This window comes from Uncinocarpus reesii, genomic scaffold, assembly GCF_000003515.1.
Source record: "Uncinocarpus reesii 1704 scaffold_1 genomic scaffold, whole genome shotgun sequence".
Lineage (NCBI taxonomy): Eukaryota > Fungi > Ascomycota > Eurotiomycetes > Onygenales > Onygenaceae > Uncinocarpus > Uncinocarpus reesii.
In genome coordinates, this window is record NW_003052500.1 from 6,817,251 (window position 1) to 6,836,816 (window position 19,566).

A 19,566-nucleotide genomic window follows, 5' to 3' on the forward strand; every position below is an offset into this window, starting at 1 on the left:
ATTCAATCAATGTTTCCAAGCATTTCATACGGGTTATTTGTCCTTTTCAACCGTTTTGGAGGCTTCGCTATGTTTGCAGTCTTTGCTGAAGGCGTGCTACATGCCTGCATGTCCCCGATACGGCCATTATCATTGTCGCTCATGCCAAACTGCTTCCCAGGCCCCTGGCGTTGTCCTTTGACGGAAAATAACACACCCACTGCTTTTTGTAACGAGTTGGTGGGGATAGTTCCGCTCGTCAGAACATCGCTTATTGAGTGCGAAAGGATCCTTAAAGGGGGCAACTCTCGTAGGAGCTGAAGAATCAATGCTGAGTCCCCCTTTAGGTCGAACCCATGATGCGAAACTGATACCTCTAGAAATTGTCGCAGGATCCTCAAAGAGTAGAAAATTGACTGTATCTGCGCATTAAGATGAATATCGTCCCAACTCATGGTCGCATTGCAACGACCGGTTCCAAGGAAGTTGCGCATATGGCCCCGAGTAGGCCAGCTATCCACATCCCTTTCTGAAAAGATTTCTTGCAGGGCAAATACCTTCCATGATAATAGAGCTGGGCCTCCACAATTGTCGAAAACGGACTGTAATCTGCCACAAAGGCCAGAGAGAATTTTCCGAAGCTCATCTTCTTGAAATAGATTGATAGCTATAGGAGACAGCCTCGCGCCTCTTCGAGAGTATTCAAGCACCGTCTCTTTCCGTTGATCTGCACTAACCGATAGGTTGAGTACCGAAAAGGCGAGAGCTCGTAATTCATCCCCATCCCGCCATGCACATCGTCGAGAATGATTTTCAACCAACATGGGCAAATATATGACCGGCGATTGGTCTTCAGCTCCGTATCCAAGGTGCGTAAATTGCAAATAAAGCTCTAAGACTTTGGGATCAAATTCTTGTATATCTTTGCTTAGGGTTGTTGATTCTTCAACAGGCGCATATTCCCTAAGAAATGCGATATATGGCGCATTGTTTTCCACACCGCCGACGTTTTCCTTAGCTGCCTGGACAATCTTTCCCCGGTTCAAGTGCGGGTCCCTTTTCAACTCATATGCAAATCTTTGAATGCTCCTGACACCCAGTTTTTTGGCTACTTGCTTTGGTAATATTTCAGTTGCACGTATCCGCAGCGGCTCATTTGTACTCCCACCGTTGGACTCAATCGAATTGAAAAATATGACGGATCCGTCGGGACCCAAATCATGAACGAGAAGGTCCGAGTCTCCAGTCAGCACAGCTGCGCCAGAGCGCTTCGCTACATCAGCGCAATAGTTGTCTGCTTCTCCAGGGACCACTTCGGTGATATTTTCCCAAACATAAGGACCAGAGCACGGTAAGATATCACCCACATGGGGCACAATTTCCCTGATGGCGTTAACGGTCCATCTGGTCTTCAGATCTTCAATCACCGTCTGCACCATGAATGGGTTGTCGGGTAAACTGCCTAATCTGGTTTGGGTCGCTGTTTTATTGAACAGAATATGTGTTTCAATGTCTAGAGAGCTTCGTCTTAAACTTTGGGGCTTAAACCCTTGGGTAGAAAGGGCAGTAAAGGCCTCCAGCTTCCGCCTCGACATCTCCAAGCGGTCCAACCTCGTATCGCTCTTGGTGCTAGGAAGGCCGCCATCGAAGTAAATTTTTTCGCTGCTTGATTATTCAGTGCCTGTTATGTCAAAAAGGGGAGAGACCGTGATATCCCAGGAATACAATGGCACCGACATTCTGACATTGAGTTCCAGGAGCTGCAGGAGGAATCTCATGACACCAATGCTAACTTCATTGCTTGTCGGCTGTGCTGCTAGCGGATTTAAATCCGGCGGCATTTTGGACAATAAGCGATAATAAACATGGTACACCAAGGCTGGCCCGTCTATCACTATAGAGGAGATGCGTCTACCTTCGCGGTTGGCGATTTCCGAGCTTCCCAGCCAAACCACCTCAGCATGCGGCAACAAGTGCCGTGTAAGATGTGGAATTCCCATGCTCGTGTTTGAATGCTCGATTGAAATGAAACAAAAGTGCTTGAATCGAAACTGAAGCGAAGTTTCGGTTTGTGCGGTTGGCAGCTCGTCACGTGGAATCTCCGCTCTCCGCTGTCGTGTTTTCCGCCCGGGTTCAAGCGGAGTCTTGGCGTTCAATATGGGGAGCGCGGAGCACCGCCAAGGAGCCTGAAGGAGCGGGAAATTTGCCATATTACCAGTTATAGGCGGAATATCTTTCCGGTTTTAGATAGAGTGAGGAATTGTTTTAACCATATCTCTTGTATTACGTAGAGTAATGCGTCGGATCTATTTGCCTGCATTTACACTGGCAGTCTTAGGCAAATCAGTACCCACCGCAGCAGTTGCACCGGCATCAACAGTCAAGATGGTGCCCGTAATCCATCTGGCTTCACCTCCTGCTAAAAAGCGAATTGCACTTCCGCAGTCCCACCCATTGCCTTCGGTTCGAAGTAAGCTCCGATTTTTCCGAGCCTCGCGTGCTTCCTCACTCATCCCGGGCCCATACATCATTGGTGTATAAAGCATACCTATAATCTATATTAGCAGCTTGTCAAATATACTAGGGAAGCTATCGAAAAAATATCGTCGAGCGTACCAGGACAAACACAATTAACTCTGATCCCATCGGGCGCATGATGCGCCGCCATTGCACGGGTCATATTCACGACCGCACCTTTGCTTGTTGGATATAGCAAATGGGGCGTTCCTCCTTTCAATCCTGCAACGCTGCCAACATTGACAATACTTCCTCGCATAGGGCCCTCGTTCTGCTTCATGATGGGAATCGCATATTTAGCCATCAACACCATGCTCGACACGTTTATTTCCAAGCCCTTCGCCCACGCTTCCATATCTACATCAACGGCAGTCCCTCGGGCACCTCCAACACCAACATTATTCACTAGAATATCCACCCTGCCGAATTTTGACACGGCAAGGTCAACGATCCGCCTGCAATCTTCAGCTTTGGTGATGTCGGCTTCACAGGCTAAAGCTGTTCCATGTGAATCTTTGAGGATCATCTCCACCGTTTTCTCGGCCCATTGCAGGTTCAAGTCTGCGCAGACAACTGACGCTCCATCCTCAGCTAAGAGGACTGCTGCTGCTCGGCCGTTGCCTATCCCGTTACCTTGACACCCTGCTCCGGTGACAATGGCCACCTTGCCGGCTAAAGACCGAGATGGTCGTGAGGGTATTTCTTCCCCAGCCATCGTGATAAAAAGGCACGTGGGTATATGTCGCGAGATGTCGTTCAGTCGGCTATGTTTCAGCTTTGAATCGCTGTGATGCAACCTTGTCCAAATGGAAGGATTAGCACGACAATATTTAGACGAAACACCGGTTGGCTCCGAAAACACAGCAAAAGAGCCTTTTAAACAATCTTTCGTTTGTTGGTGAATCGACCATCGTGGCCAACATGGCCAAGAGTCAATCCAATGGCCTCGGTAAACGCAAATGTCCCTGTTGACCCGTTGAGAGGGGAAGCTTCATAGCACTCGCTCCATCCTTGAAGCTGCATGAGTCACTTCGCCGCTTGGAACTTGGGCGGTTTCCTTCGTCTATAGTTAACTGGTCAAGAGGATTTGATGGCGAATTTGTGCATTGAGCTGCTAACGTGATGTTCGAGTTGGCGGAAGCTAGCCTGCTCCGCTGCAGATATATGAACAACCTCGTGGTGAAACTGAACTATCTCTGAGCTCGAGTATTAATAGCAATTTGATTCCTCCGTTGAGATTTGTTGTATTTCTTTGCTACCAACCAGACCTTTGGGTTCCCTAACTAACTGAAGTCACAAAATTGAAGGCACAACTGCGCCTATCTGGCGTTGATTATTCCTCTCTCAACTCCACGTTCCGGTGACAGTTTTCCCACGTTCCCAACATATTGTCAGAGCAGCATGGCGTCCTCCGTTCTCAAGTGTTTAAGCATTGGGCGGATTCAGGGGCAGATACCTCTACCCTTGAAATCCAAAAAAAGCTCCTGCTAGTCCTGAGCTCCAAGGCTAATCGCCGGCCAAAATAGAGAGCCAACACTGCTCCCTATATCTTGTTGAAATTTTGAATCCTCCTTTGGACTCTGAGCTATAAAAGAGGCCTGGGATCGCCCTGTCAAGATAGATTCTTCGCAACAGACCATTCCCAAAGAATCTATTGGCAGCATAGCTTTCATGAGATAGCCTTTCCTTAATCGCGATGTTTTCCCAAAGCACTTTATCTGGTGCCTTGATGAATGCTGCACTTGCAATCTCTTTCTTGAGCCCTCATACATCTGCCAAAAACACCATTTCCCATGACCCCCCGGACCCTTCCAAGGACCAGATTCCAGCATTCCCGCCCCTGCTGGATGACATCAATGATGTCTCAGTCAAGTATTCGCGGCCGACCCAGCTATATGGGTGGAAAGGCTGCGGGGATGATGAGAAAAAAGCGATTGCTGAGGCATATCGTGATTTTCAGCTGTTAGCGAGCCAGCCTGATGTATTCGAGAGCATCGATTGGAACCACCAAGCTGCCAAGGACTTTTGGGGTCCTGTGAAAGGTGATGGCAGGGTGACTGATGAGAAAAGAAAGGAAATCCAGGGTAAATTCGCACTAGATATTCAAAGGGGAATATATCAAACTAACTTGAGGCCGTCTCCTAGAAATTTTCCGGTCCACAGAGCGGATATATAGAAACTGGTGGTCAATGAAACCACTGTCGTTACCGGAGCCCAGGGCACTCTGGATTGAGGTATGGTCCGCATCCCGATTTTGAAGCACTCTGCGTCACTAACAATCGGGTTTCTTTAGGTCCGCTGTAGCGGCAAGGACGGCAACAATGACCCAGAAGATATCTGCGGCGACAAGAATCCCAAATCAGAGTGCGCTAAACGACCGGACGGGTCCAAAGGCGGCAATCCACTTCACGGTGAAGACAGACGCCTATTTGCCTGGAGCGATCTGAGAGGGGCGTACAGCCAGATTATGTTCTGCAACAAATTCTTCCACAACTTGCCATCTATGAACAAGGCAATTGCGGACGGGAAAAAGAAGTCAAAGGAGGTTCAGAGTAATCTCGAGACTTGGGACAATAGAGCCCGAGTTTTCTTCCACGAAGCTGCTCATATCTCCGCCTTCATGAACCCACAAAGCGAAGCCCCAACCGTGGAAGACGTCCAGATCGAATTCAAAGAGGACGGCAAAAAAGTCATGAATTATGCTCACGGTCCCTATTACGCCAAACTCCTAAGGAATTGGGTCCATAAGGATAAAGGCGGGCTATACACTCAGCGAAATGGTACGATCTTTAATCTAAGCTAGTGTTGTAGAGTGACTAACTCGCCGTCATAAGCCGATTCATACGCCTTCTTTGCTCTTGCGAAGTGGATAGAGAAACATATACAGCGGTATGTACCTTAACCCTCTGGAAAATATTCGTAACTGATCATGGGCAGCTATCCCGATTTACCTACCCCCGGCTCAAAGAAACCAGAATCAGAGCCCCTCATCTCCGGTAAACGAAACGGTGACCACAAGAAGGCTAGACACATTCGCATCGACAGACGCGAAGGGGAAGACGGTTTGTTAGGTAAAAAGGAGCTTGAGTATAAGGACCAAAAGATAAAGGGATTCTCCACCCCCGGGTGTCCAGACGTCTATCGAAAAATCACCAAAAACGGTGATGATAAGGACCCGAAACTCACTTGTGACAACAAATCCCCGAGTGGGATTCCTCGAGTTTACTTCACCAATCCCACGCCTAAGAGCACCACCAGCAAGTTCTGTGCGGTCGCAGACAAGGACAAAGCCAAGGGTATAACATGGAAAATTGCTACCGGGATAGAACGGAAAAAAGAGAAACGCGCCTCTTTGCTATCCCTTTGGCTGTTCCAATCTGACTTGAAGCCGAAGTCATGGGAACTAGAATTAAAATGGGAGCCGAAGGGCAAGTTGGAAAACTGCAATGTCAATTGCAAAGAAGCAATGGAGACGATGTTCCTAGAGGATTGCGATGGTGAGTCAACATATTCAAGATCCTTAGACTTTGCATCTAGTTCTGACATGTTTGATCAAGCTGGGAAACCTGGATTGGCAGTATCTGCCCACGTCGACACAGGTTGTGGAACATACAGATATAAATTCAACAACTACTAGGTGGAGTTCACTTGCATGCGGCTTGATCATTGTTAATGTTGTTGATATTTGGCCCAAATGTGTTGAGAATTTTCTATGTCGGGTACTAGAGCATACAAGAGTGGCGCTTTCGCTCTCGTTAAAGTCTTCATTTATATCAAAGTCTGATCTTCCCAAGAAGGTTTAAAGTGAGCTCTGACTGGGTTCGCTTAACCCCTTCATCTAATCACTCCCAAACCACAGATGAGACACTAGGATTTCGTTTAAGAAATATCTGAACCCATTTTTTATCCAGTGGTCTTGTATCTCCATTCATATGCGTGTTTCGGGGCTGCAAGTTCTCAAATCAGACGGGAGGGAGGTTATCCTTGAAGATCTGGCTTCCTTATCCACTTATCAAGGGCAGGAATAGCTTCAGAGATGACGTGCTCACGATTTGAAGTCACATTTTAGAAGATTTGAATGCGGAGTGGTTGAGATTGAAGGGCTGAAAGTAGGAAGAAATCTCTACGCAGGCCGGAAGGGGGGGTTCCAATCTTAGCAATGTCATAACATTAGTTGATATCATCCTGATTTAGAGCGCAAGGTGCTCGATATATGTACAGTATTGTGCTTTCGCAAAGCGGTAATTCTCTGTTGGCGGATTTCCGCCATTCAGCTCACGATTTCTGTCAGAGTTTAAGCTTGGCTCTCTTCAGGCAGTGACCCCCGGTTGCTTACCGGAGCAGGATTCAGGCTATAATAGACACGGAATCGATCCTGTAGCTGCTCCAACGAGCTTCTGAGAAAGCCAAACGAGACATTTATCTCGAAACGGGGCTCCAGCATTTTGTGCGTACGGATCACCGACCTCGGCCCAAAATATAGTGGCGGTGCGGGGAATTCTGAAAAATTGTACATAATTCACTTCTCGGGAGCATCTGGAAGTCTTTCGATGACATATTTTGCTCTGGCAACGCTCATGATTGGAACACCCGGGATTTTTCTGTCCTTGAGGTTAGGGCATAGTGTTCAGCAAAGGGCTTGGGGGATTGTCGACGCACCTGATTCTTCGCTTTAAATCACGGTCATTCGTGGCAACGATATAAATCCTATGCTTGATGATTCGATCAACGATGCAGTCGTCGGCGTACGTGCCTTTGTGGTCACACTTGACTCTTTCGAATCTTGGGTCTTTGGCGATTCTCAAAGCAAGCCGATATTTCTGTCCCAGTTTTTCCAGTTCGGCCAGAACGCAATCTGTGATGACGGGGATGCATTTCGCATATAGACAATCCATCATCGTTGGTATGACCTCGAGTTTATGCTGAACGGTATGTGAGAGAAAGTTGGTATCGACTAGGACGGAGTATGGCGGCGCAAGGGCGGTGTTGTACTGAAAGAAAAGAGCAGAGGAAGCTTGAGGTCTAATGAATGGGTCTCCAGTCAGTCAAGAGGGAACCCGCAAAGGTAGAGGGCGCGAAACCATACATTTCTCGGACCACCTCAGCTTTGGCAGGCTTAGTGCTCTTTGCTTCCTCCTTTGCCTGGTTTTGTTTCCTGCAACCACGAAACGATTAGTACCAAGTCCGACAACTCGAAGCGATCGGGAAAGTAGCACATACAATCTGCTATCCCGAAGAGAGATGGCCCGTTTAACCTATGAATTTGTGAGTGAGCGTGCCACAGACTGACAGATTCATAGTCAAAAGACCAACCAGTCCAAATTTCCGGGTTCTCCTTTGAACCCCCATATTGTCTGATGTGAGAGGGCTGGCTGCACTAGATAATTGTAAAATCCTCGCGATGTCGTCGATCTGCTCTGATATCTCTGAGATTCTCTTTTCGACATCAAAAAGTCCGCAAAAGTCGAGATTATTACGCAAAAGTCGAGATTATGTAATCATCCAGTCCTGAAACTAACTAGCCACAGATGGTGGCGCAGGCATGGGTGCGCATGTGGCTGGACTCTAAATGCATGTGGCCCGGGTGTTCGCTGTGATTGGCTGGCATCGACCGTCGATGCTGGATGGCTGACGCTGTCGCTCTCGTCGTCATCCTCCAGGCTGTGTCCAGATATAATTATATTGCAGAACAACGGCGACGGAAGAGAGTCACAGTGCAGCTTCCCGACGCTTGCTAACCTACCTGCAGGGCTCCCAGATTGTTGCTCCCGTCGAAAGGTTGCGCACCGTCCTCCCTTGCATGACTCGGCTTCCAGAAGGGCAGGGCCTGGTCCTGCAATGTAGTGATCGACTCTAGCAAGGACCCTTTCTGGAGGCTACATGGAGAATCGCTGGCTGGGGTCTTGGACTCCGCGTTGTTGTCACCATGTCTTGTATGGAAACCTACTTTCCATACATCCGGTGTGAATGAAAGATCGGAGACTTTTTCGAGACGCGAAGGTTAGCTGAAATCAAGGTCTGATGCTGGTCAATTCCGAGTCTAACGGCATGAATAATACAAGTAACTATGTGTTACGTGTTGCTGCTCCTTTTTTGCTCTCGAAGCCACACGGCTTTTCCGCGTCTTGGGTTCAAGACACCCTTCACTGAGCAGGCATTCCATTGGCCCTAGCAATTCCGAGCTGGCGTCGATGTCTGCATTTGATGAGAGAGAGGTTGCATGGCGTTCCTAGCTGTACTGTGCCCTTGTAGGGTTAGGTTGCATGGTCAATCACCCCTATTGATGTTGCCATGCGAACCTTGCAGAAGCTTCTTGTCTCAAAGCTGGCTCCCGTGATGATTTTTGATTTCTTCTCCGCGTTGATGTTGAGATAATCAATGGCTACTCACAGCTGGCTTGGTCGCTGGCGTTGCTGGCTCTTTGTTGCCATTCCAATCTTTGCTATCATTCTGCTTCACCAGTTACTGATTCATCACAATAAATTACGGGTGTCTCTTACCAGGAAAGAGCCGGACTTCGCGCAGAATGGTCGCCAGGCCCTCTGCGGGGTGGATGACGTGTTGATTATTCTGAAGACTGGTGTCACTGAAGCCTTGGAGAAGGTCCCCATCCATCTCCAGACAACTCTTCAGCACATCCCTAACTACGCTATCTTTTCCGACTTTGAAGAAACCATCTCAGGCGTGGAGACCCACGATGTTTTGCGGACAATCGGCGAAGATATCAAGCGGACCAATCCAGATTTTGAACTTTACAGAAGAATCAAGGAGTTGGGGAGAGAAGGTCTCAAGGCGAGCGATTTGATGCTGGATGACGTGAGTGGGCCTTCAGGGAAGCCCAACAACCCTGGATGGAAGCTTGATAAATGGAAATTTATTCCCATGATTGATGAAGCCCTCGATGTACGTCCCGATGCAAAATGGTTCGTATTCATCGAGGCAGACACATATGTGGTCTGGTCAAACCTACTGGCTTGGCTCGCAATGCTCGATGCGACAAAGTCCTATTATCTCGGCACGCAAATGAGGCTAGGCAGCCTGGTCTTTGGCTATGGTGGTTCCGGGTTTGTGCTCTCCAACTCGGCGATGAAGAAGTTCTCAAACTATCGGGCTTCTCGAACTGCAGAATTGGACGATTATACCGCCTCTCAGTGGGCAGGGGACGCTGTGCTTGGGAAAACTATGGCTGACGCGGGAATTCCCCTTACCTACTCGTGGCCGATGTTGCAAACGGCACGGATATGGAACCTCGATCACTTTGGGGACCTGTGGTGTTACCCGGTTGTCTCTTACCATCACATGACGCCGGGTGATGTAGAAATCATGTGGCGGTTTGATCAGCAATGGTCTAGAAACGTGAGTTGATATAGCTAATGCCTTTGTGGCCCACCGTTAACCATGCTAAACTGTACTAGAACAATGGCTCGATCCTACTCCACCGCGACGTGTTTACCGAACTCATACAACCCGGCATGTCCTCTCCGCGAGACAATTGGGATAACTTTTCAACAGACGAACATGATGTACCATCAATTAAGGAATGTGAATCGCGTTGTGCCAGTGACTCGGAATGTTTACAGTACTCGTATCGGCTAGGGAAGTGCTTCACTTCGAAAAGCGCGAAGAGGGGCACGGCCGCTGCATCTTCTCGTTCTGGTTGGATAGCTGATAGAATAAGGGAGCGGGCCGAGAAGATGGGGTCGTGCGACGGAATTAAATGGATTCAGTAACGCAAAGATAGAATTGATCGTTCTCTGATATCGAATTTAATACTCTCCAGTCTCTAGTTCCGTAAACTCCGTCAACTGACTAAGCAAGACTCTCAAGCCACACTGTGGCGTCGGGTAACTAGTTAGCTGATCCAGTCTTGGCGCTCTTACTGCACCAAATCGGAAGCGTGCAAGACCTCACTTTGGCTGTGCTCCCCAGGCTCGGACTTTTGCTTTCTGGGCTGCAGTCGCAGACTAATTGACACGGCCTGATTCCAGAAGATGTCCGCCGGGAACCTGCGACCGTCGAGTTTACGTTCATTCTGGAATCGCACATTCTCCTACTCCGCTCGTCGCGCGCTCGCAGACCTTCACCAGGGCCCGCCGGAGGCCCAATTCTCCGCAAACCACGAACCCGCGCCGAGACGCGAGGGTCTATCCGATAAACTTGCTGCTGGATATCCTGAAAAGGCCCCGAAGATAGGGTATGATCCCGAGCGCATCACCCAGGAGCGGTCCATCCTGTCTGAGCGCTTCGAACTACCCGATATCCCTGCAACGTACACGGACTTGGGTGTCGAGATCGATGCGATCGGTCAATTGAAGATTACAGATCCCGTAGCGAGTCGGCGAGAGCACAAAACTGCCCTGGTATTCTCCGCCGCGCCGATCTCGCTGGTTGAACGCGATTTCAGAAAGCTGCTAGATCCGGGGAAGCTTATTGAGGGCTGGAGGACTGATGGGGGGCTTGAAAAGAGTGGGTAGCATCGGTCCATAGGTTTTCTGCTTTGATGTCAGCTCTGGTGCTAATCTGTGTGAATAGTAATACCGTCTCGAGACCTTCAAACGCTCCGACGCAAACATGGCTGGGTCCTGGTTTTCAAATCACCGGCGGCAGCACAGGAGTATCAAGCTCGTGTCCACAATTTACGAAATCTACTCCGCCAGAATCTCCCCCTATCGTCCGATTCCAAACTCCAACTCCCACCCGCATATACCACCCACGGGTCCCGCGGTTTTACGCTACAAGATTACACCCTCAGCTCCCCCGCGCTTTTCCCGTCTGTAATAGCCCATCTCGCACCGTTCAAGAAACACATTAAAGACCTTATTAAATTACACCACAACATCAATACCCGGAATCCAGGCGAGGAACAATCCTATGGTGTCCAGATATCCCTGGACACCCGCTATCTATCCAGGTTGGAAACCGAACATATCGCCCAGTTCCTCCGCTACGACTCGGAAAACCGCAAACTCCAGTGGAAGCTGGCCAACGTAGCCAATCCCATCCTACCATTGACGGGCGAATCGCATACGGTTTTGGACCGGGTAGAGAGCGCGGTGCAATCGGCCAAGGGACTGAGCAGCTGGCGTGTCTTGTTTGAAAATCCTTCAGAGGCACGGAGGTTCGTGAGGGCATGGCACAGGAGGCCGTGGCCGAGGTTTGAATCGCTGCCAAGGTCTGAGCCGCCTTCATTGATGCATGTCGAATGTTTGTTCCAGGGCGAGGGGTTTTGAACCCTGGCGGCGATATTTCTTTTGCAATTTTGCTTGCGGCAATTTGCTAACACTTTTATGTACTATGACACATTTGAAATGGAGCTAGATGAGTTCCCGCCAATTGGTGATTGGCTATATGGTGCTCCCGTCCGTGTGTGGGAGGGGGTATAAGGAATCCTTTCCCACCCCTAATTGCAGTGTTGAAGGCTTGGATCAGGACGTATAGATTTCAATATATAGTCCCCGTCCGCAGGCTTTTTGTATTGAGATACGAAAGGCCGTGTCTTACGCTACACGGTTAGGATATGATGTATAAAATAATGACCGAGAAGACACATAGAAATGCAAAGTGCAAACCCCTCGTTGGCCATACGTTTGTGGGGGGGATATTCTGCCATCTCAACAAGAGTTGTCCTCTAATTGCTTTCTGGAAACCGACATGTCATCTAGCCCCTAACTCCTATGATAAAAGCAGGAAACAGTCCTTAAAAAGATAGATAAAGGAAAGTTCATGGAAAAGAAGAAAAAAAGAATGAAGTGACAAAATGCACGAAATTAGCAACCCGGTCAACCTGTCATAGAGCATAAAATCCTATCTCTTCGGGGTAATCATACGCAATAAAGAGGAAAACAAGATAATAGAATTATACAGATAACCATCTGTTAAGAAGTTGGTGCCAACTTTCTTCGTACCTTCTTCCCATCAAATGTAATCAATTCAACAGCACTTGTTCGCCAACCCTGCCCCAGACCCGCTCCCCTGGTCTATACTGACATTATGCGAGGCCGACTGCTCAGCCTTGGATGTGTCCATGACTTTCTTTATCTCCGAAGCTAGAGTATAAAATGCTTTGTCGACGTTGATGTTGTTTTTAGCGGAAACTTCTAGGAATGGGATGCCTAACTCATTTGCCAGCTGCTGGCCTTGCTCCGTGGAGACAGCCCTCTTTTCTTCCCAGTCGCACTTGTTGCCAATCAGCATTTTGTGTACGCCTTCAGAAGCATGTTGTTCCACGTTGGAGAACCATGTCCGAATATCTAAAGGATCAACATCAGCAACTGTTATTAAATAGTCGAGGGTAAAAGACAACTCACTGTTGAAAGATCGTTCATCCGTAACATCATAGACGAGTAATATTCCCATCGCCCCGCGATAATAAGCCGTTGTAATTGTCCGGAATCTCTCTTGGCCTGCTGTATCCCATATTTGGAGTTTCACCCGCTTGCCTTCCAGCTCTATGGTGCGGATTTTGAAATCGATACCGATGGTGGTGATGAAGGATGGAGTAAACGAGTCCTCACTGAATCGAAGCAGGCAGCAGGATTTACCCACACCCGAGTCCCCGATAAGCAGGAGTTTGATCTGCAATAAAATCACAACACTATTAGCAGCCAACCTTCTAATCACCGCCTCGGAAGGAACTCCAGTAGCAACTGTCAAGATAGCTTCTGCGTACCAAAAAGTCGTAATTTCGTGTGCCAGCCATTGTGGCAGGAGAAATGGAAAAAAAAGTTGGAAAAGGTAAAGGGCTAGCAGGGCAAATTGTCGACGATAGACCGAAGAAACGATTCCAAGCAACAGCCCAAGTTGTAAACGAGGTAGAACTGCGGGCACCTTGTGACGGGAGACGGGAGACTGGTTAGGAGCGGATATGGAGTTTGCTTTCTCACGGTGCCGAGTGTAGCGGTCGGTCGTTTGCTTCGTGGATGGGATGCCTGGCTATGAAACAGACGTGATAAATCGTACGGACACGTAAGGAAGGCTTTGATTTCGGCTTTGAAACACGGGAGGGTCGAGGGAGGGCTGAGTTAGGGGAAGAATGGAGGATCAAGACCCGGAGTAACGCTGGCGGTGGTAGGATGGGAGAGGGACGCAGGATGTTGGAGTGGCAGTGGCATACAACAGTAGAAAATGGGTATTGTTTTCGCAGACTCGACGCAGATTGGCAAGGATCCCAACGGCGTGCCCGACTGAAGTGCTGGAGAAGGACAGCAGGGTTGATGTTGGTGGTTTGCTGTTGTGACGTTGGGAGCCTGGTTTCGAGGGGGTCACGTGCGGAACGGCTGCCCCTTTAAAACGGCTCTGGCTGCTGGCTCAAGGGCGTAACCGGCAACCAGTTTTATATTTGGCCAGGCAATGCTGAGAGGTTCGATGGCTATGGCTATGTTGGCGCTTGACAATGGGACTAACAAGAATGCCAGCAGTTGACGATAATATCTATATGTAACTATGATCATCCATCCGTATTATTGTAGCATATGAACAAGACCAACAGCAATGCAAAGAAGCTCAGATAACCCGCTAGACTTTGTGCCACCCCGTAGTCGCATCTATGCCGCTAATATGTAGATTATGCAGTTCCTATTCCGGTGCTTCTCAACGAATCCACTGAGCATATGCCCACCGGATCTGATCCAGAACCCGCAACTGCTGGCTAATACCAGAATTCACGTTCAAAAGGTCGCCGAGGTCCTCGTGGAACTCATGGTATATGTGGCCGGGTAGAACCTGATGCGCTTTCTGGCGGAGAGTCTCTGCCTCGCAAATCAACAGTCCATGATCTTTATACGACAAAACGCCAGTTGGGGTAGGAGTCGAGGATGCAAGGACACGGTTAACCGCCCTATTTGTTACGCAACGTCAGCAATGTCCAACTAGTAGATGATCGGCAAGAGAACGAACCGGAGCGAGCGTCGTGCTTCTTCACGCTTCTTACCGACCCGAAGCCCTCTTCGACTCCCAAAGGCGCTGGCAAGCCAACTGATGACTGAATAAGATACAAGGATTCCGGGGGTGAGGCCGATGAAGCTAGAGGCATGGTTAGAACTCAGTAAATAGAACTCAAAAAGACCCAAAATTGTCGAGCAACGTACGCAAAGACCAGCTGTTGGCTTTTGAGGAGGGAGTCGATGCCACTCATGGCAACTTCGACATCCACTTTGGTTTTCTGGATCTGTATAAGCAATGTTGTGATTAGATCTCCCCGCAGGGCACCCCTGAGAGGCCGCTGCAAATCCCGTTCATAGGCCCGTAGAACAAGAGTGAGGTCGCCTTCTTTTACGCCTGACCGGATTTGTTCGAGTTCAGCGGAAGTGAACGCTCCGCCATGGGCACTTTCCGGGTTCCGGATGGCGTAGTCAACAACCATACGTTCCAGGCTCGCCAAGTCCGATTGCAAGCTCCCCTTGCTCATCAAGGCTACCTCGCTCTTCTCATCATGGCGTATTGTTCCAATTAGCCGAGTCAGGGGACCGATCACCCAATTTACCCAAAAATCCTTTGCGGTGGTCCCCAATTCTCGAGCCCAGGTTATCAGCTCTGCTCGTCTATTCGTTAATATATTCAAAACGGTACTCGAAGAAAACAAAAATGCTAATGCAGGGAGCCAATAGCGAATGAGCCGCGAAGGTCGGCCATACTGACGCGCGAGGTTCCGCGAGAGGAGCCTCTGTTGCGGCAATTGTTTTTCAAGAATATCTATGAGCTGCTGAATAACGTGGAAGGCTTGAACGACGGGATATTTCGGGTGGTGATTTTCAGCAAATGGCGATTCAGCAACATCGACACTGGCAAACACGTTGTCTTCGAATCCGTTAAAATCGTTGCTAAGGTCATTAACGTGTTTCAGAATAGTTTGCATGAGCAAAGTGGTCCGGAATACAGTATCCTGCCAGTCTTCTGGGGTGCTATTAGGGACATTGGTGTTGGTATCTTCTTCGTCGAAATCGAACAGTAGGCCCTCTTCCAATAGAAGCCCGACCGCACAGGCATTGAGCTCGCGCATCTTCAGTAAGCTCCGCCTATTGCGCCGGGCCTCTGTCCGGCACAATTGAAACGGGGACAGAAATACCCGTTTCGCTTCTGCCATGCTCTGCCGCCTCGCACTTTCTCGCACCAGCCGGTAGAATGCAGACCAACGAGCCGACAGGGTGGCACTGTCGAGTTCTTGGCGCCATTGGGGCTGGCACCGCCAAATGTGCTGGTAAATTCCCTTGACATGATTTCCAAACCGTATTGGCGAGGTCTGGATTGCGTACAGGCCGCTGTTGAAGTACGACCCCAAAACCCCGTCCCAGTACCAGATGACTTCGCTGAGCGGGGCCGTCTCTGTGAGCAATGCGTTTGTTATCGCAGCAAAGGCCTGAACCGTTGATTTTGCGGCAACCATCCATAGCAGGCCCGAGGTATAACCATCGTCCAACGCGGCATCGCTTGGTCCCAGGTCCGGCTTTAGATCACGGACGCGACGCAGCAAGTCTAGAAGCTTGGAGGGCTTCAATAACGGGCCAGACGATGAGCCCGCGGACAACGCTCTTACGGTTCCGGCGAGGGCGGCTACCGGTGGCGCAAGCAGGTGGTCGGCTGCCGTGGAGGATCCGTCCTGGTCCGTGCTGGAGGGTTGCACCGCCTCTAGGGCACGCAATTGGAGCTTGTCCAGGTAGAGATCCAGGCGTCGAACATGACTAGGCAGAAACTTGAAAATCAGCCGCGGGAATCAGAAGCAATCTGCTTCGGTATCATTTGTGACGGCTTACTCCTCGATGAGCGACATCTCTCCCACGGTTGGCTGGCGTCAAACTGCAAAACCCTGGTCGACGCGGTGCATGGGTCGGATGCTACCCGCAATTCTGGTCCTACTAATAAAAATCCCGACAACGGCGGTGGTGCTCGCTGCTGCTGGCGCCGTCGGAGGATTTGCGCCTGCAGAGCCGTGATGGCTTGATCTGATAACAAATGACGTAGCGCCGCTTTGGGCAAGTGCGTCACGTGACTGTATCGATACGCGCAATACGGTAACGGCGTATCAGGCCACGCCAATCGAACGATTCGGCTGTACGCTGGATTGGTTCCGGTTTCGACTGCAATACCAGGTACGTTACGTGGTCTGCGCGCGTGATTGGCTGGGCCGGGGTCTGCCCCACTGCCCTGACAGAACCGATACCAAAAAGACCCCCTAAGCAGCCCCTTCGCCCCCAAATCTCGCCATCTTCCCCCTTCGAGCCCTTTTCATTATCAGATTTATTTATTTATTCCTGCGTCGCCAGACTCCAGTTCTCCCTCGCCGCGAAGACCGCTTCCACCTGTCTGTTCAACGCTGCTGGCCGCGCTGATCAATTTGGGCAACGAAGATGTGAGTTGCTCCCCCGTCCCTCCGTCGTCGGGTACGTGTGTGAGAAACTGACCGTGCAGGAATTCGACCACCCTCCTCTCGCCGCCTCCCACGAGCTACTGGGGCCAGTTTGAAGAGATCTCCAAGTACAACACGCATCTAAATGTCGCTGAACGGCTGTGGGCGGCGTGGTATGCCTACATGCAGAATGATGTCCTTGCAACGGGCATCATGTCCTTTGTGATGCACGAGCTGGTTTACTTTGGACGATCGTTGCCCTGGATCATCATCGACCGGACAAAGTACTTTAACCGCTGGAAGATTCAACACGTTCGTGGAGCTCTCGAACCCCCCGGGATTGCTTACCCTTGACTGACAGCCTGGCAGAACAAAATTCCAACCCTCCAAGAACAGTGGAACTGTGCCAGACTGGTCCTCCTTAGTCACTTCACCGTCGAGCTGCCTCAGATTTGGTACGTTTAGTGTCAATGTTATGATTCTCAGAATCCACCAACTAATCCTCTCTGCAGGCTCTTCCACCCAATGGCTCAATACTTTGGCCTTGCAACCGGCGTTCCGTTCCCTTCGATCTGGAAGATGATGTATCAAATTGCCATTTTCTTTGTGCTGGAAGACACCTGGCATTACTTCTCCCACCGCGCTTTCCACTGGGGCCCTCTCTACAAATCCGTGCATAAGATTCACCACCAGTACTCGGCGCCATTCGGACTTGCGGCCGAATACGCTTCGCCGATCGAAGTCATGGCTCTCGGCTTTGGCTCTGTCGGCTGCCCGATCCTGTGGTGCGCGCTCACTGGAGATCTGCACATTCTGACCATGTACATCTGGATCGTCCTACGGCTCTTCCAGGCCATTGATGCTCACAGCGGCTACGAGTTCCCGTGGAGTCTGCATCACTTCCTGCCATTCTGGGCCGGCGCTGACCATCATGACCTTCACCACGAGAAATTCGTCGGCAACTACTCCAGCAGCTTCAGATGGTGGGACTACCTACTTGATACCGAGTACACCCCAGAAGCTGTCAGGCGCCGAAGAGAGCAGAAGTCCAAAGCCGCAAAGAAGACGGAGTAAAGTACGACAGACCGAGTCAACAAACCCAGGTTTTGGGTCCATTTTCAGCAAAAAGGGGGGTTTTGGTTTGTTATAGAGACTTTGCCATTCTCACTTGTGGCTAATACTTACTTTTAATACCCTTTAGCCCTCACGGGATTTCGTCTTTTCTCTTTCTTTTCTTCATTCCTGTGCTGTGGTTGCAATAACGGCCCTTTTTATATGCTCCTAATGATTCCGTACTTCGCAGTTTTGTTTTCAGACCGTTTTTCCAAGGAGCAATTCCTATGTTCTACTTGGGTGGCGTCCAAGAAACACGATGTTTTATAGTTATTACCAGACTTTCTGGACTACCTGTGTAGATAAATACCTAATTATACAAGATGACACCCGTCACTATACGGGATTCGCAAGGTTTTAACCCTAACCCATGATGATTCATCACTGGGACTGCTCTGGCAAGGGTGGAGGAACCACTATCTCCTCATGCACCGCTGCCTGCTCGTCACAGAACTTGGCCATCTTTAGGTCTTTAAGACTGAGACCGCGCGGGCGGTGAGTCGTCCAAGTAATCGAGACTTTGTTGTATATCTAGAATAGAGACAGAGAGTAAGCTGGATAAAAACAAAACAGTAGGACAACAATGTCTCACATTGCTCCATTCGGGATGATGCTTTTCGACACTGCATTGTTCTGCGACAGTAGACATGAACGCCTATACTCCTCGCAACGGGCCATGGTTAGTCCAAATGGAACATTGAAGAGAGACGACTTCTTTTGGTTGCAGCGCACCCAGGCCTTTTTAAACGACTTGAACCGGTACTCTCTACGAATGCCGCGCGCGTCCTGGCACAGCTCCCATCGCCCAGTCTCCTTGCCGAGCAGGACGTCGAGATCCGGCTGTGCAATTGATGGGTCACATCCTTCGGAGTACTGGACCGCTACCTTTGATGCCGGCGACGATGCTGGAGGCGATGTCGACGCGGAGATCCTTCTTGACTGATTGGTGTTAGGAGCCGGCGATGACATTGTGGCGGGCAGCGATCTGGAGGAACGGGCGACAACGCTGCGGAGGGACAAAGGCTTCTGCCAAAAGTGCGAGCGCAGGGTGAGGCGGCCGGAAGCCATTCGCAGGCATGCGATTTGCTTGCTGTCGTGCGATGCTGTTGGTTGCTTGAGGGATGCGATGTCACGTTGGGAGCGTCCGGGTTTTGGGTCGGTTAACCAAATACTCGACGCTCTGCTGCGAAATCCAGCATCCAACTCACGCTCGCCTGGGAACTGGGCGAGGCTGGTGGCCGTGATCCTGATCCTTTGCACAACTTGCATCGATCCTTGGATCTATCAAGTTCTTTTGCATCACCACTGACGGGATTGCATTGCCAGACGGCGAGCTGCTGGAGGGCAACGGGTGTTTGCTGCTGTGCCCCACCACCGTAAAACCCTTCATCGGAGATCTTTGACGCTGAGAGCAAGACGACTGAAGATCGATGACCGCTGCTTGAACAACCGGCATCAGAGATAGATGACAGAGGCGGTTTCGCTATATCAAGTTTGGCATATCACTAAATGACACCGGTCTGTTGATGTTTGATCTCGCCACTCAACAAGCCAGCCCCCAGACCACAGCAACAGCTACAACAACAACAACCGGTGCACGCGAAGCCTGGAGGAAG

General features: G+C 49.9%; 10 protein-coding genes across 10 annotated transcripts; 4 read left to right on the top strand and 6 right to left on the bottom strand.

Moving 5' to 3' along the window:
• Positions 1-2: 2 nt before the first annotated feature.
• Positions 3-1,574, bottom strand: UREG_02567 (uncharacterized protein; the record flags this gene model as incomplete). Its single annotated transcript, XM_002543005.1, has 1 exon — positions 3-1,574. The coding sequence occupies one exon, from the start codon at positions 1,572-1,574 to the stop codon at positions 3-5; it is 1,572 nt and encodes a 523-aa protein (XP_002543051.1).
• Positions 1,575-2,285: 711 nt separating this feature from the next.
• Positions 2,286-3,211, bottom strand: UREG_02568 (uncharacterized protein; the record flags this gene model as incomplete). Its single annotated transcript, XM_002543006.1, has 2 exons — positions 2,286-2,527; positions 2,596-3,211. The coding sequence occupies 2 exons, from the start codon at positions 3,209-3,211 to the stop codon at positions 2,286-2,288; spliced, it is 858 nt and encodes a 285-aa protein (XP_002543052.1).
• A 981-nt stretch (positions 3,212-4,192) lies between these two features.
• On the top strand, positions 4,193-6,133 carry UREG_02569 (uncharacterized protein; the record flags this gene model as incomplete). Its single annotated transcript, XM_002543007.1, has 5 exons — positions 4,193-4,580; positions 4,642-4,730; positions 4,790-5,276; positions 5,331-5,385; positions 5,434-6,133. The coding sequence occupies 5 exons, from the start codon at positions 4,193-4,195 to the stop codon at positions 6,131-6,133; spliced, it is 1,719 nt and encodes a 572-aa protein (XP_002543053.1).
• Positions 6,134-7,015: 882 nt separating this feature from the next.
• UREG_02570 (uncharacterized protein) lies at positions 7,016-7,845 on the bottom strand (the record flags this gene model as incomplete). The annotated part of the gene is made up of 5 exons (XM_002543008.1): positions 7,016-7,097; positions 7,156-7,518; positions 7,583-7,651; positions 7,717-7,751; positions 7,810-7,845. 5 exons carry the CDS (start codon positions 7,843-7,845, stop codon positions 7,016-7,018), a joined length of 585 nt encoding a protein of 194 aa, XP_002543054.1.
• Positions 7,846-8,874: 1,029 nt separating this feature from the next.
• Positions 8,875-9,861, top strand: UREG_02571 (uncharacterized protein; the record flags this gene model as incomplete). The annotated part of the gene is made up of 1 exon (XM_002543009.1): positions 8,875-9,861. One exon carries the CDS (start codon positions 8,875-8,877, stop codon positions 9,859-9,861), a length of 987 nt encoding a protein of 328 aa, XP_002543055.1.
• A 626-nt stretch (positions 9,862-10,487) lies between these two features.
• Positions 10,488-11,726, top strand: UREG_02572 (uncharacterized protein; the record flags this gene model as incomplete). The annotated part of the gene is made up of 2 exons (XM_002543010.1): positions 10,488-10,962; positions 11,029-11,726. 2 exons carry the CDS (start codon positions 10,488-10,490, stop codon positions 11,724-11,726), a joined length of 1,173 nt encoding a protein of 390 aa, XP_002543056.1.
• Positions 11,727-12,426: 700 nt separating this feature from the next.
• UREG_02573 (GTP-binding protein SAS1) lies at positions 12,427-13,195 on the bottom strand (the record flags this gene model as incomplete). The annotated part of the gene is made up of 3 exons (XM_002543011.1): positions 12,427-12,746; positions 12,804-13,071; positions 13,166-13,195. The coding sequence occupies 3 exons, from the start codon at positions 13,193-13,195 to the stop codon at positions 12,427-12,429; spliced, it is 618 nt and encodes a 205-aa protein (XP_002543057.1).
• An 890-nt stretch (positions 13,196-14,085) lies between these two features.
• UREG_02574 (uncharacterized protein) lies at positions 14,086-16,261 on the bottom strand (the record flags this gene model as incomplete). Its single annotated transcript, XM_002543012.1, has 4 exons — positions 14,086-14,332; positions 14,392-14,517; positions 14,583-16,172; positions 16,245-16,261. 4 exons carry the CDS (start codon positions 16,259-16,261, stop codon positions 14,086-14,088), a joined length of 1,980 nt encoding a protein of 659 aa, XP_002543058.1.
• A 789-nt stretch (positions 16,262-17,050) lies between these two features.
• Positions 17,051-17,911, top strand: UREG_02575 (C-4 methylsterol oxidase; the record flags this gene model as incomplete). The annotated part of the gene is made up of 3 exons (XM_002543013.1): positions 17,051-17,149; positions 17,207-17,292; positions 17,350-17,911. 3 exons carry the CDS (start codon positions 17,051-17,053, stop codon positions 17,909-17,911), a joined length of 747 nt encoding a protein of 248 aa, XP_002543059.1.
• Positions 17,912-18,331: 420 nt separating this feature from the next.
• UREG_02576 (uncharacterized protein) lies at positions 18,332-19,406 on the bottom strand (the record flags this gene model as incomplete). The annotated part of the gene is made up of 3 exons (XM_002543014.1): positions 18,332-18,481; positions 18,683-19,130; positions 19,159-19,406. 3 exons carry the CDS (start codon positions 19,404-19,406, stop codon positions 18,332-18,334), a joined length of 846 nt encoding a protein of 281 aa, XP_002543060.1.
• Positions 19,407-19,566: the final 160 nt, after the last annotated feature.